The sequence below is a fragment of the Pelodiscus sinensis genome, chromosome 1, assembly GCF_049634645.1.
Source record: "Pelodiscus sinensis isolate JC-2024 chromosome 1, ASM4963464v1, whole genome shotgun sequence".
NCBI lineage: Eukaryota > Metazoa > Chordata > Testudines > Trionychidae > Pelodiscus > Pelodiscus sinensis.
This window is the reverse complement of record NC_134711.1, coordinates 304,433,701-304,449,448: the sequence shown is the minus strand read 5'-3', so window position 1 is coordinate 304,449,448 and position 15,748 is coordinate 304,433,701. Positions and strand designations below refer to the sequence as shown.

Here is a 15,748-nt window from a genome sequence, read left to right as displayed (position 1 = left end):
CTAATGGGTTACATATCACATTGTGTAAGCTCTTGTCAGTTATAGAAAAGGTCATACTAATTTTACTATTGGAAAAAAGGCATATGTGAATAAGTAAGAATTTAAAAAATACGAGTTTTCCCTTTCAAGCCAAAAAATAAAAAAGCTAATGTTTAAGAAGTATAAACTCCAATCTTGGAATTTGATCCATGTGCCAATGGACTCTGCACGTGTGGATAGAAATGCACCATCAGTGCCTATCTCATTACACTTTGAACGATCAGAACAAACCATTATTCCTCTCACCATAATATCTGCCAAAGTTACTTAACATTTTTTACATCCATTTTGTAGCAATCTGGATGATGTTTCCATTGATTTTGGCCTGAAGAACTTTAATTCAAAATATCACTATATATATTCAAATGATAGTTAAAACATACACCAAAAATCACCATTTCATATTTAAGAATGAGATGTATTTAAAATATACAGGATTTTCGTAAGAGCCAAATACTCTCACCTCCAACTAAAGTCAGTGGCAGCTACAAGTGCTCAGTACTACAGTATTGAAAATCATGCCTTCTGGTTTTACAATATATTTTACACAAAATGAACTTTAGTAAAGGTGCAGTGATTCCTATTCACACAGCGATTCGTGAAAATGGAACACAAAGTTTGTTAGGAAACGCAGCTAACTTTTTTTTCAAATAGATTTTACTTACTTCAGAAAATATCTCTGGCCAGATGGCGTCTTAGCCATCTCCCAACCTGGGGGCAGCGGGACATCATCGGGAATCTCAAATGAAGACTGGCGAAGATGTTGAGAAGAAGGTGCAGCTCCAGGACCAGTCACAACTCCAGAGGGGGTAAGCGTGCCTGGAGAAACAGCTCCTACCTGCAGCGAAGCTGGAGAGGAATGAGCTCGGACATGCTGAGGAGTCAAGGCTCCTGCTGACCCTGCATCAGTGCTGGCCTGTCAAGGAGTTAAATTGTTAGAAGGTATTTTACTTCAGCAGCAACATACCTGTTGGAACACAACCTACTTTGAATTTACTCAATGTTTTCTAGACAAGCACGCAAATACATTGTTTCCAAAATTCTACTTATTCTCAAGTTGCTAACATTCAAGGATGTAGGCCAAAGTAGATTACTTTAAAAGAGCCAGTTTGCAAATGTTTTGTATATTCCTTACCCAGGGAATATTAATTTTAAATGTTTGTCATTCTTGTTTAGGTTTACTTTGTGCGCATATAAAAGGCCATTTTCTCTCTGAGGATCATTCCTTAAGGCCTGATCTTATCCCCTTCTTCAAAGGGTACTCCTATAATAGGTGAGTCACAATTCCCTTGCATACTGGATTAATGGAAATGACTATGCAAAGTGGGTGTAAAGTGCCAATCTGCATTGTTAGTGTTTTATACCACAGTTCTCAAAACATGGCAACAATGATTATTGTGCCCATAGCCTTCAATGGGAGTTCTGCAGGAGTAGTGACTACAGAAATTAGGCCACACAAAAGACTACTGTATTTCATTACAGTGCCAGATATGATATGCAAGAAGAGGGTTGTGAAACTTCAAGTAAACTGTACTTTAACTTGCTTCAGGGGGTAGCCTAGTTTAGTCTATACAGGATAAACTTAAAAAACAACCAATAGGCTGGTAGCACTTTAAAGATTAACAAAACATGTAGATGGTATCATGAGCTTTCATGGGCACAGGGTCATCTGAAGAAGTGGACTGTGCCCATGAAAGCTCATGATACCATCTTCATGTTTTGTTAGCCTTTAAAGTGCTACCAGACTATTTGTACTCTCTGTGTGGTGTGTATTAAAAAGGGAGCAGTACTGGCTACAACCAGAGTGTGAACAAACAAATCAAATTTTCTGCAAACATTTCTACCAGCCCTCCTCAACTCTGGCCCACTAGATCTGAATTTTCACAGCATGGATCTCTCCTGAATTGAGAACAGTGAATTCCAAACTAAACTATGTAGTTTTTCTGATATAGACACAAATCAATGGATAATTGAACTAAAATAACTATGAAAACTGTATTTAAATACTGACTCATGTACATGGGTCTGTTTTGGGACTGGTTCTGTTCAATATGTTCATCAAAGAGAGTACGCTTATTAAGTCTGAAGATGATACTGAGCTGGGAGGGATTGCAACTGCTTTGGAGGATAGGATCATAATTCAAAATGATCTGGACAAACTGGAGAAATGGTCTGAGGTAAATAGGATGAAGTTTAATAAGGACAAATGCAAAGTATTCCACTTAGGAAGGCACAATCCATTTCAAACATACAGAATGGGAAGTGACTGTCTAGGAAGGAGTACAGCAGAAAGGGATCTAGGGGTCATCGTGGACCACAAGCTAAATATGAGTCAACAATGTGACGCTGTTTCAAAAAAACCAAACATGATTCTGGGATGCATTAACAGGAATGTTGTGAGCAAGACACAAGTCGTCATTCTTCCACTCTACTCTGCACTGATTAGGCGTCAATTGGAGTATTGTGTCTAGTTCTGGGCACCACATTTCAAGAAAGTTGTGGAAAAATTGGAGAAGGACCAGAGAAGAGCAACAAGAATGATTCAAGGTCTAGAGAACATAACCTATGAAGGAAGACTGAAAGAACTGAGCATGTTTAGTTTGGAAAAGAGAAGACTGAGAGGGGACATTACGGTGGTTTTCAGGTATCTAAAGGGGCGGGAGCGGGGGAAGAGAGGAGAATTGTTCTCCTTGGCCTCTGATAATAGGAAAAGCAGCAATGGGCTTAAACTTCAACAAGGGAGGTTTAGGTTAGACATTAGGAAAAACTTCCTGTCAGGATGGTTAAACACTGGAATAAATTACCTAGGGAAGTTCTGGAATTTCCATCACTGGATATATTTAAACTCGGGTTAGATAGGTATCTATCACAGATGATAATAGACTATGTTTGGTCCTGACGCATGAAGGCAGGGGACTGGACTTGATGATCATGAGGTCCCTTCCAGTTCTAGTATTCTATGGCTGTGTCTACACTGGGCCACTTATTCTGGAAAATCAGCCGCTTTTCCGGAATAAGCTGCGAGCTGTCTACACTGGCCCTTGAATTTCTGGAAAAGCAACGATGCTCTACTGTACAAAATCAGCCACTATTCCGGAAAAGCTATTCTGCTCCCGCTCGGGCATAAGTCCTTATTCCAGAACACTGTTCCAGAAAGGGCTAGTGTAGACAGCCCAGTAGTCTTTTCCGGAAAAAAGCCCCAATCGCGAAAATGGCAATCGGGGCTCTTTTCCGGAAAAGCGCATCTACATTAGCCACAGACGCTTTTCCGGAAAAAGGGCTTTTCCGGAAAAGCAGCCTGCCAATGTAGACGCTCCTTTTCCGGAAAAACTGAAAACGGAATAGTATTCCGTTTTAAGCATTCCCGGAAATTCATGCCAGCGTAGACACAGCCAATATGAGAGCATTCACTTCCCATGTGCAAATTATCCTACTGTACATCTACATTTTATGTAAATATCAGCACTTGCCATACCCCTGAATCTAGGTACAGTAAACTTCCGATAATCCGGCACCTTTGGGACCCAGAGGGTGCCGGATTATTGGATATGCCAGAGTACCGGAAGGGGGGCTATGACGGGTCTGGGGGAGGGGTCGGGGTCAGGAGGGAACTGTGCAGAATGGGCAGCACTCCAGCTGCTCTGCCCCCGGTTTCCCCAAGTCTGCCGCTGGTCAGTTTCAGCAGCAGCGGGACTTGGGGAAGCCAGGGGCAGAGCAGCTGGGGTGCTGCCCTGTTGGTCCCGCAGTGCTGGGACCAACTACTGAACCTGTCTACTGAAATGGACCAGCAGCGGACTTGGGGAAGCCTAGGGCAGAGCAGCTTGGGTGCTCTGCCCCACGGCTTCCCCGAGTCCGCCACTGCTGAGACTGACCAGCGGCACACTTGGGGAAGCCGGGGGCAGAGCAGCTCCAATTGTCCAGCTGGCCAGAGCACTTCCGGGTTCCAGGTGGTGCCGGACTATCAGGAGTGCCGGACCACTGGATGCCGAACAACTGGAGTTTTACTGTATTGCAGTATACATGGGGCCTATTTTGTAACTCAGATGAGTATGCTCATATCCCCCATGTCTCATTAAATCAGCTACTGATGTAATAGCATGCAAACTCTCAAAAAATTATCAGTATTTGGCCCTATGTTACACAGTGTCTGCATTTTGCTAAAATTCACTCAAATGGAAAGTACATGTTTTCTTTGGTTTCAGGTAATCTGAAGTGGGTTGGTTGTGCCCACGAAAGCTCATGATACCATCTACAAGTTTTGTTAGTCTCTAAGGTGCTACTAGACTATTTGTTGTTTTTTAAGTTTTTCTTGTTACAGACTAACTCGGCAACCCCTCTGAAGCTTTATTTTCCTTATCACCCCCTTCCGCTCTCCCCCAGTCTCCAAGGTGGATAATCTAATGGCAGCCTCAAACAAGAACCAAGGAAAAGGGACAACACTACAGTGTATAATCATTTTAAAATTAAAAGCCAACAATGACCCTAATAAGAGCATGATTTCCACTGGGTTTTATTTAACTCCATGATTTATTGAAATATATTGTACTAAAACCAGACAGCATCAAGATTTTAGTTACACTGTATGCTCTAACAACATTTGAAATGCACCACACCCAAGCTTTAAAAGTGTATGTTATACAGGTAAGTATTAACAAGGTGTACTTCATATAACACAATTCAAATATGTAATATGCTGAGCTGCATTTACGGTGGCCTTAATATATACTCAACAATATACATCTATCTGAAAATTATTGCTGAATACACAGAAGTTTACCTTTGTGCATAAAACAGCATGATAAAAACGTGTATAGTAAAAATATTTCTAAGAACTGTGCTTTTCCTCAGATCTCAGAGTTCACATGCACTATTACCACCAATTCTAAATGGGACAAACCCTATGCAAATCACCACCAATAATTCGTATTTCTGACAAGTTACAAGAATATAGAAATAACCCATCTCGAAGGCTTTTGTATTTTCTTTGCAGTCCTTTAAAAATTTTGGAAAATGAATTAACTCCTAGGCTGAGAGGATATATGCCAAAGTTTAGCTTTGAGTAAATGTTTTACAACAGTTATAAATCCTGCCAAATCTGAGTTTAATAATGGAAATATTGACAGGCCCTTAACTACAGGAATACCAGATACCTGTGAAATACACAGCACATCTCTTTTTTGACTATCTAGATAAAGTGACACCATCTTATAATATCTTACTTTATAACTTATCAGCTAAATTCATTGCTTAGCAAAAACATACGAGAGGCAGTTTACAGAAATTTAGTAACAGCAGCCTAAACATTAACTTTTAGTCATATCTGTATCAGCATTTTCGTCTTGGCAGAGTCAAATTCCTTAAAGAACAGACTCTGCTACGGACTTATAATGGGGCCAATCCTGCAGATCTTTTTCATCTTGTACTAAAAACTTGCAGGATTGTACCCTGGGGCTGTGTCTACATCGGCGCAATCTTGTGCAAATACTCTTTAACGCAAGGGTTCTTGCATTAAAGTAGTTGCGCAAGAGAGCGTCTACACTGGCATGTGCCTTTGCACAAGAGATGTGCTTTTGCGCAAGAGCATCCTTGCCAGTGTAGACGCTCTCTTGTGCAAGAAAGCTCCGGGCTTTCTTGAGCAAGAAATTCATGTTGCCTATCTACACTGGTGTCTTGCGCAAGAACAGTTGCACAAGAGGGCTTATTCCTGAGCGGGAGCATCATAGTTCTTGCACAAGAAGCACGGATTTCACACATTAGAACGTTCAGTGTTCTTGCGCAAGAACTCCCCGCCAGTGTAGACAGGCAGCATGTTTTTGCATAAAAGTGGCTGCTTTGGCGCAAGATCGTGCCAATGTAGACAAAGCGTGAGTGTTCAGATTACAGGACTGCAGCAGCTAAATTATTTCAATTCAATTTGCAGATATGGTTAATTTACTGATACTTCAGCAAAGTGAAAGGCCTACGACCAGGGACAGAAAAACCCATGGGCACTAGAATTAGTTTCTGCTGTGGGAAATTCAATCCTATGGAGTCCAATAATGAAATGGTGGAAAAACCACATCCAGATTGTTTTTTTTTTTTAAGTTTGGCAACAATTCCTCACTCCCTCTCCACGCAAATAAACAAACTATTTGACTATTACATTAGAGAACCAAATCCTTTTGTTTTTTCGAGTGAAACATTTTTAGGAATAATTTTAGGGCCGTTAATTCTCTCCCCCCCCCCCCCTCCCCACACGCTGGGAAACAAGAGTGCAATTATTGGGCTCCCAAGTAAGGTAGCTGGGGAGTGAGAGCCCCTGGCGGAGACAGGGCCTAATGTGAGTGCAAAAATCAGCTGCTGAGACTGGTAACTCCTGCGCCGAACTAAATGTAAAGTTTCCAAAGTAAAATCCCGAAGGGTCCCAAAAATAGGCACAAAGAAGCGAGCACCCCCGTCATAAAAGGGCAAGGGAGCTGCCCCACAAGACTCCAAGGGGCGAGCTCCCCGGCAAACCCCGAGTGCAAGGGGGCCCTGCCCCCACCCATGAGGGGGCGCTCACTCCTCCCCACGAGTGGGGGCTGAAGAGATCCCACACACGACGGGGGCCGAAGGACAGACCACCCCCTCCCCGCACACAGGAGGAGGAGGGCGTTCCCCGCCCCACACACACAGGAGGAGGAGAAGGGGCGACTGAAGGGGACGCTCTCCGATATCCCCCCCAACACACACGCCCCGGCGCGCCCCGCCCCCACCCACGAGAGGCGGGAGAGTCCCCCCCTCACCTGGCGGGAGTGGGCCTTGGGCTCGGGCGGCTTGAAGAAGGAGTCGGGCAGCTTGCGGAGCCGCATGGGCAGCGTGTGCGGCACGTTGGCGCCTTTGGGGTTCATCACCGCGTTGAAAAGCGCCTCCAGATCGGTCTCCGAGTCGCCCCGCACATGCACGATCTGGTGCCCGGCCGGAGGAGGCCCCGCGCCCGGGGGCTGCCCCGCGCCAGACTGGGCTCCTGGCGGCTGCGGCGCTTGCTGCTGCGCTGAAGGCTGCGCTTGCTGAGGCTGCCCGGGATCCATGACTCCGCGTCCGTACCGGGGCTCAGCGACTCAGATCCCGGGCTCTCCACCCCACATACCCTATTGCCCTGCCGGTGCTCCTTCTGCTGCTCTGCCCCCCACGCCCAGCAGCACCAACGGGCAAAACAAGCCCGACCTAGCAGCAACTTCCCGGAGCCCGGCCCACCCCTCTGTCCCGGCGGCGGAAACTAACTCGCACAACTCGCTAAACAAAAGTTCTGAGATGTGCCCGCCCGAATCACTCCCAGCCAGCTCCGCCCCTCGCGGAGCCCGCCCGCACCGTTTCCTGCAGCCAACTTTTAGTCCTACTGCGCCCGCCCGCTCAGAATCCAGTCACAGCCGGGTACCACTATCACTGGCAGTTCTTTATGCGCCCGTCCGCATAGAATCTGGCAGTCAGCGGCCGCCACCAAGTCGCGAGCAAACTTCCTCTCGCGCAACATCCCGGAGAGCCAGCCCTTTCGCAACCGCCCGCCTCATTTTTTAATCCTCTACTCCCGCCCGCCACGCTGCCCTTCAATGCTGAAGTCCATGCATCGAAAAGTTTAAAATAAATTCCTCCAAACTTCCAGCCTCCTGCTGCGCCCCTCCCCCCGCGACCTCCGCGCTGGAATGGGGAGGGAGAAAGACGCTTTATCCCCAGAACGGGGAGGGGGTCGGCGGAGACTTTTCCCAGCCATGGCCCCCGGGAGAGGGAGGGAGAGGCGAGGGCCTCCTCCCCTGAATGCGGGCGGGAGAAACGTGGCTTCTCACTGCTTCCCATTCTATCCACGGAATTAGATAGAGGTGGGGAGGGGGAATCGGAGAAGAAAGAAATTGGATCTCTGGTCTCCATAGGGGGTGGGGAGAGCTGAAACCCTCCTTCTCACAAGGGAACCTAACCGCACCCTCCAAGTACCACTATGGAGACTAATTTTAACGACTAAAGTGGCGTTTCTGGTAGGGTAAATTATACAGTTACATTCAAAACAGATTTTTCTCTAGTCAGAGCTTACTATGGGGATTGATCACCTTTCTGATATAGAGTCCAATGGAAACAATTCAGTCAATTTAACTTACTATACACCCACTCGAGGTTGATTCAACATGCTGCTTAATACATACCTGTAAGCCTATAACACAACTATTATTTATTAACTAATTATATAAAATAAAATGTTAACATTTTTGAAAAAAGATGGAGAATAACAGTTTTAATGTTTGAGGATTTTGAAACACAACAGGTAACAATGTGGGGGTGGGGAAAGCAAGATTAATGGATCCTTTTGAGTTCTATGCAAGTTACTGCAAGCCGCATTCAGATAATATGATGCACTCACTATGGCCCCAATCCTAGATTTATGCACAATTAGTTTCATTGACTTCTAAGGGGCTAAGTAAAAGTATGTACAAGCATTAGGGTTTGCAGGATCTGAATCTTACAATTTAAAATCAATGTAACAAAGCTTTTAAAAACATTTTATATGTAATTATAATTTGTGAACATAAAACATCCCTTGATAATAATTCAAAAAAACTATGTTAAATGTATATTGTAGGTCACATTTTTGTGTAGGCAGGCAATGTATATTTCATTGAAGGGAATGGAACTATGAAAGTGTTAATTGATTCCATACAGAAAGAAGAGCTCCTCCATTCCATTATACCACTAATATATAGAACTGGAGATTAAGAATAGTCACTTAAAAAATAAGCCTCCACCAAAAGAATGGTACAATACATGAATATGTCGTTTCAGGGGATCCACAATCAAGTAGGCAAATGTCTGTTCATGGCTATTGGTTGAAGGATAGCACATACCATCATCATCCTGAGGAGAGGAAAATTCTAGTATTAACAACAAACTATATATATACTACAATCATTTAATATTAAACAGCCTATTTGAACATTATGAATTCTTATATTCAATTACTCTTATGATCAGTTAATATCTACAAAATGCATTGTGATAATTTTGCAGACAATATGGAGTTAATATTAGAATAGATGGCCATTTTAAGGCACGAATCTTGCAAACATTTGTACAGGTAAATAACTTTATATAATTCAGTAGTTCTGTTTAATATGTAAAGATTAATTTACATAAGTGTTTGCATAATTAGAGACTATATTACAAATGATTAAAGAATAAGGATTTGATCATACAGCCACTGAAGTCAATGGCAAATCTTGTGTTAACTTCAGCAGGGCCATAAATATTTTCTTTTAGGGTATATCTAGACTGCGTGCTTCTTTCAAAAGAAGCTTTTTCTAAAGAATCTTTTGAAAAAGCTTCTTTCAAAAGTGATCATCTAGACAGGCACATGCTCTCTTTCGAAAAAGCCCTATTTGCGGTCAAGAACGCCTTTTTTCAAAAGAGCTCTTTCAAAAAAAGGTATTCTTCCTCCTAAAAAGAGGTTTACTGCTGTTGAAAAAACCACCGCGTCCTTTCAATTTAATTTAGAAAGAATGTGGCGCCAGTCTAGATGCAGATGAAGTTTTTTAGAAAAAAGGCCACTTTTTTCAAAAAAAACCCTGTAGTCTAGACACAGCCATATTGACTGTTTTCCAGTCAGAATTCATTTAGGCATCTGATCACCATCTCCAATATTTACATATTCAAAAATAACTTTCTCTGTATTTACATACCAAGAACTACTGCATGTTAATGAAAGTAATATCTATAGTTTTAAGACTCAAGATAAATATCAGGCTATGTTTGTGAATCAGATTTGATTTCAGAATGTTTTTAAAAAGACTAATGGCAGTCCTTGCTCAGGCAAAACAGACTTCAATTAAAGTTTTGACCTAAAGGCTACAGCAGGCCATCCAAAGTTTACTGGATTAAAAAATTATGTAATATTGTTCAAAACACCGGAACTAGGAAATACAATCTAATCTAAATCAGGCAGAGTTTTCACACTGTGTTATGAATGCCTTTTAAAGTCATTTTAGTTCACTTAGATGTATTTTGTTTTGTTTTTTCATTTATCTGGTTTTAGATAAGAGTAGTACTATCTGTATATTTCAGTGCTTCACCACCATAATATTTGGATGCTTATACACAAATTAAGAATAGCATCAGTTCTATCTGCAGTTCTAAGTTTAAACAGGTTGGCTACGTCTACACTGGTCCCTTCTTCGGAAGGGGCATGCTAATTTTGAACTTGGGAATAGGGAAATCCGCAGGGGGATTTAAATATCCCCCGCGGGATTTAAATAAACATCGCCGACGCTTTTTTCCCGGCTTGGGGAAAAGCCGGAAAAAAGCGTCTAGACTGGCGCGATCCTCCGGAATAAAGCCCTTTTCCGGAGGATCTCTTATTCCTACTTCAAAGTACTTTGAAGTAGGAATAAGAGATCCTCCGGAAAAGGGCTTTATTCCGGAGGATCGCCAGTCTAGACGCTTTTTTCCGGCTTTTCCCCAAGCTGGAAAAAAAGCGGCGGCCACGTTTATTTAAATCCCGCGGGGGATATTTAAATCCCCCTGCGGATTTCCGTATTCCCAAGTTCAAAATTAGCATGCCCCTTCCGAAGAAGGGACCAGTGTAGACGTAGCCGTGGTGTTTGTGAGACACTCAGTTGACTTAGTGATGCTAGAACTGGATCATTTTAACTGCTGTCTTTGAAAAAAATTGAGATAATCTGGTGATGATTTTAGATAGTATATGTGTGACCTACGATATATAATGATACTATTGACCATATCTCCAAAACATGTGTAACAATTTATCAATATATTTTAAGAGTTAGCAAATAAGCTTGTGCTTGTGGTGCCAATTAACACTGCTGTAATTAAGTCTGAGTTAGCATTCAAGAAATGTCTTTATTTAATATCAAATATTTCAGGTTTCCTCATGCTGAAATTTGGTTATATGCAAATCATGTAAACTTCTTAAACTATTCTGAGTTCAGAAACATACAATTACTACAAAAATTCAAGTATTTCCCTCCCCCACTTTCTCTGGACTGCCAAAATCTGTGTTAAAATACATATACACAGGTGTAATGATTCCTAAAATCTAGAATTAGTTTAGAAAAGTCTAAAAAAGTCAGAAGTCTAGAAAAGTCAGAAGATTAAAAATTGAAAAGTAGTTTTGGAACATATTGAGTACCAATTTATCACAGTGCTTTCTGTAATTACATAGTTTCATCACTGACAGTAGTGTTACCAAGTTATCATTATAATGTTTTTGTTCAATATCCATATGGAGCCGTTAGAAGGGTTAGCAAGAAGGCATGGGACGACACAGTGTTTTCATTATACTAATGATTCCAAGCTCTATATCTCTATTTTATCTGATCCAGCCAATTTTTGGTAGAGATTGGGCTAATTGGCTGAACCTCTGTCCAGATGAAAAGGAAATCATGCTTTAAGAATAAGCATTCAGCCAAAATATATAGTGAGGATTATGTTTGCCTCTTTAATTAAGGGTGCATGTCTACCATTTGTTACACCAGTTTTCAGAAGGGGCATTATGTTAGATTCTCAGCTGCTGTTAGATGATCATATAGCAACAGTGACCAAGACAGCTTTCTTTCATCTATGTCTGGCTAAGACATTGCTACTATTTCTTTTGGATGCAGACTTTGCAAGTATGATCCATACCTTTATCACCTCAAGATGAGTTTCCCATATGCACGCTACATAAAACCACCTTAAATCAACTCAGAAATTGAACCTGTTTTTAGGCAGGCTTTTCTCCATGTAGGCCTGGATTTTGGAATTCATCTCCTCCCCCCAGGCTGAAATAACCCATATTGTTGACCTCCAGAATATGCTGCAAAGCCAACTTCTTTTCCTAAACTTTTGAAAATGAAGACTTGTGGTAAGGCCTGTAACTTGAATTACATTTCTCCCCCATCCCTCCATTTGTGGATTTTGAGGAGACCATTGAATTTATTCTTTTTTTATTATGTTGATGGTAACATAATATGGAAAATATGACAAAGGTACCTAGAAGCGTTTTTGAATGTTTTATCTAAACCTAAGAAAACAATAATGTAAATCTCTGAAGCTCATGTGAAACCAATACCAATTCACAGATATGAAAACTGTTAACAAAAATGCTGAGTAATTTTTGGTTATGAGCATATAGTTTTATGTATTTTTCCATATTAAAAGAAATCTGAGTTTAATGAGTAAGTAAGGTAAAATACTAATAAGCACACATGAGATTATTTTTAGAAAAACATTCCAAAATGTTCCATGAATGTTGCATAACAGCTAAAAGATGATGGCCCACCGATAAAAAATTGAGCATCCATCTTTCCCCTGAAGTCCCCCATGTGTTGTCTTTAGTAAGAAACAGGAACAACACAACATATCCAGCAAATTCTTTAATCAATCAAAACTGCAAGTGCAAAACAGAAGTCTAGATAAAGGCAGATTCAAAATAATACTTTCAGTGAGGTCCACAAAGGAAACTTAGATGCCTGTCACTTTAGGTGCCACTGGCATTCTCAAAAATCCCACTCAGTTGTTGTCTAACCCTGGAGGTGTGTAAATTCCCTATACCGGTGTTTCTCAAACTGTGGGTCCTGACCCCCCGGGGGGCCGTGAGCAACTTAGAGGGGGGTCGCGGTATCACAAAGTTTGAGAACCCCTGCCCTAGACAACTAAATTTCTAACATTAAAGTCTCCAAGAAGTTTAAATTTCAGTAGCTGAAGCACAGCTGCCTCAGTCCTGACCTTGCACATTAACTAGGTGCTTATTTCATGCCAAAACCCCAACAGGACCCTGAGCATTGGCATCATCATGCCTGACTTTCCTGGAGAGCTTCTGTGGTAGGTATGCTCACAGCATGCCTAACTCCATACAAAACAGACTAGAGAGGAAGAGAAGGACAACTCATCCCTTTAGCTCAGTAGTTAGCACACTCTGCCAAGATGTGAGAGAAGGCAGTTCTATTCTCCCTAACTGATATGAAGAATAAATATAAACATGGGTTTCTCATGTTGCTGGGGAGTGCTTTCAAACCACTGGGCAACGGCTACACACTGTAGCCTTCTTGCGGAAAAGCTTATGCAAATTAAGCATGGCGTGGAATATCGCTACCCTTCATTTGCATAATTAATTAGCAGCTGCTTTTGCGCAAGAAGTTTCTGCACAAAAAGGAGCCATCTACACAGCTCCTTTTTGTGCAAAAGCGGCTGCTAATTAATTATGCAAATGAAGCATGGCGATATTCCACGCCATGCTACATTTGCATAAGCTTTTCTGCAAGAAAGCTGCAGTGTAGCCTTAGCTCTGGATTACAGAGTCAGTTATATTCTCTCTCTTATTGGACAGTATTTCAGACACAGTGGAACAGCTTCAACTGGAGAAATTAAGACTGACCTATAGCATAATATTCCATAGGTCAATGAGTAAGACACTTTCCTAAGAGATGAGGAGAGGAAAGCGAAGTTACTCACCTTGGTGCAGTAACTGTCATTCTTCGAGATAGTCCCTGTGGGTGCTCCACTGTAGGTGCTGGGCTTGCCCTGGTGCTGCAGGACGGAGATTTTTGCAGCAGTAGTTTGGCCGGACCATGCATGTGTGGGGAGCGTCTTGTGGCTTTCGCACCTTTTTGCACTGCTCGGTCTGGTCTGAGCCAGTTCCTTGTACCCGCCTCAGTATCTGTAACACAATAAAACGAACAAAGACTCCGAAGCGGGAAGGAGGGCAGGTAGTGGAGCACCCATGGGGACCATCTCGAAGAACAACAGTTACTATACCAAGGTGAGTAACTTCGCTTTCTTCTTCGAGGAGTCCCTGCGGGTGCTCCACTGTAGGTGTCTGCTCAGCAGTGTCCCACGCCCTGTGAATAAGAAGGTAGGTGGGATTCAGAGCTTAATGATTAGCTGATGAAAGGACCGCGTCTGTAACGGATTTATTCGGCAGCCTTCTGTGCTGTACAACATAATACTCTATAAAGGTGCGGTAGGATGCCCATGTGGCTGACCTACAAATTTCCGAAAGGGGAACGCCTCTAAGAAAGGCAGTGGAAGCTGAAATTGCCCTTGTGGAGTGTGCCCTGGGACGCTCGGGAGGGGTTTTCCCCGAATAGAGTAGCATTGAGAGATGCAGGAGACAATTAACTTAGCTACTCTTTGGGCAGAAATGGGCTCTTCCTTGGAACACTCAGCTAACGAGAGGAGAAGTCTGTCTGTTTTTCTAAAGGACTTAGTACGGTCAATCTAAAAGGCCAACGCCCTACACACATCTAATGTGTGGAAAGCGGCCTCCTTAGCTGAAGCATGTAGTTTAGGGGAAAACACGGGTAATACTATAGGCTCGTTGATATGGTATTCCGAACAGATTTTAGGTATGAAGGCTGGGTCGTGTGTGAGGATGACACAATCCCTCTGGAAGATGGTGTATGGAGGTATGGCCATCAACGCCGAAAGCTCACTGACTCTTCGAGCCAAGGTAATCGCAAGCAGGAACACCAATTTGGGATCAGAAGTTGCAGAGGTATCGTAGCCAATGGTTCAAATGGTGGGGCCGTAAAGGTCCGCAGTACTAAATCCAAATCCCACAAAGGCGGTGGTGCGCGTACGGGTGGATGCAAATTTGTTAAGACCTTGATGAATCTTTTAGTGAAGGGGTGTGCAAACACAGAAGAGCCGTCTATGGGCTGTTGGAAAGCTGCTATCGCCGCGAGATGTACTTTCAAGGATGGTATAGTGAGACCTGCTTGGTGAAGGCCCATTATGTAGTCAAGGATGGTATGGATAGGAGACAATATTGGATCAATCTGGTGGTCTGAACACCAGATAGTAAATCTTGACCACTTTGCGAGGTATGTGGTTCTTGTGCTATGTCGTCTGCTCTGTATCAGTACGTTTTTGATTACATCGGAACATAGGGCCTCAGTAGCGCTTAGCCAGCTTGGTACCACGCTGCAAGATGCATCACGTGAAGTTGCTGGTGGAGTAGGCGGTCATGGTTCTGGGTGAGTAGTGTTGGAGAACGTGGCAGGTGATAATGTGGACGATGGGATAGTTGCAACAGCAGGGGGAACCAGTGCTGTCTGGCCCAGGAAGGGGCTATCAATATTACTATGGCTCGATCGGTCCTGATCTTTTGCAATACCCTCGGGATTAGGGGTATGGAAGGGAAGGCGTACATCAGTGGACCTGTCCAACTGATGAGGAACGCATCGCCCAGAGAGTGAGGACCGAGACCTGCTCTGGACCAATACTGGGGACACTTCTTGTTGCTGTATGTTGTAAATAGGTCTATGAGCGGGGTGCCCCATTTGCGGAATAGGAAATGGAGGGGTTCGTGGTGAAGCTCCCATTCGTGGTCTGGCATGAAATTCCTGCTGAGCGAGTCCGCTGTAGCATTGCTTATGCCAGGTAAGTATGATGCCACAAGAGTGATGCCGTTGGTGATGCACCAATTCCAGAGTTGGATTGCCTCTGCACATAGGGATTGTGAGTGTGCTCCGCACTGATGATTGATGTAGAACATCGTAGCCACGTTGTCTGTGAGAATTTTTACTGTGGAATTGTGAATGTGCTCCCAGAAATGTCTGCAGGCATTGAAGATGGCTCTGAGCTCCAGTAGATTTATATGGAGCAATGTCTCTTGGTGCATCCAGCGGCCCTGCACGGACATGCCGCTCATGTGGACACCCCATACCTGGAGGGAAGCGTCTGTAGTAATTTGGTGTGTTGGTGGTTGTAA

At 43.1% G+C, this 15,748-nt stretch overlaps 2 protein-coding genes across 14 annotated transcripts in view; both read right to left on the bottom strand.

Moving 5' to 3' along the window:
* Positions 1 to 7,547, bottom strand: part of YAP1 (Yes1 associated transcriptional regulator) — a 142,836-nt gene extending 135,289 nt beyond the window's left edge. The window contains exons 1-2 of one of the 8 annotated variants that reach the window (XM_006110819.4): positions 6,804 to 7,547; positions 705 to 955 (exon numbers count right to left, since the gene is read on the bottom strand). In XM_006110819.4, the coding sequence (XP_006110881.2) occupies positions 705 to 955; positions 6,804 to 7,088 (536 nt within the window). In that variant the 5' untranslated portion in view covers positions 7,089 to 7,547. The remainder of the gene's footprint in view (positions 1 to 704; positions 956 to 6,803) is intronic. The other 7 variants (XM_006110820.4, XM_006110821.4, XM_075919287.1 and 4 more) reach the window with 7 other exon arrangements.
* Positions 7,548 to 8,265: 718 nt separating this feature from the next.
* Positions 8,266 to 15,748, bottom strand: part of CFAP300 (cilia and flagella associated protein 300) — a 46,787-nt gene continuing 39,304 nt past the window's right edge. For 4 of the 6 annotated variants that reach the window (XM_075919295.1, XM_075919291.1, XM_075919292.1 and 1 more), the window contains 2 exons: positions 13,489 to 13,693; positions 8,766 to 8,898 (listed from right to left, as the gene is read on the bottom strand). In XM_075919295.1, the coding sequence (XP_075775410.1) occupies positions 13,505 to 13,693 (189 nt within the window). In that variant the 3' untranslated portion in view covers positions 8,766 to 8,898; positions 13,489 to 13,504. The other 2 variants (XM_075919290.1, XM_075919294.1) reach the window with 2 other exon arrangements.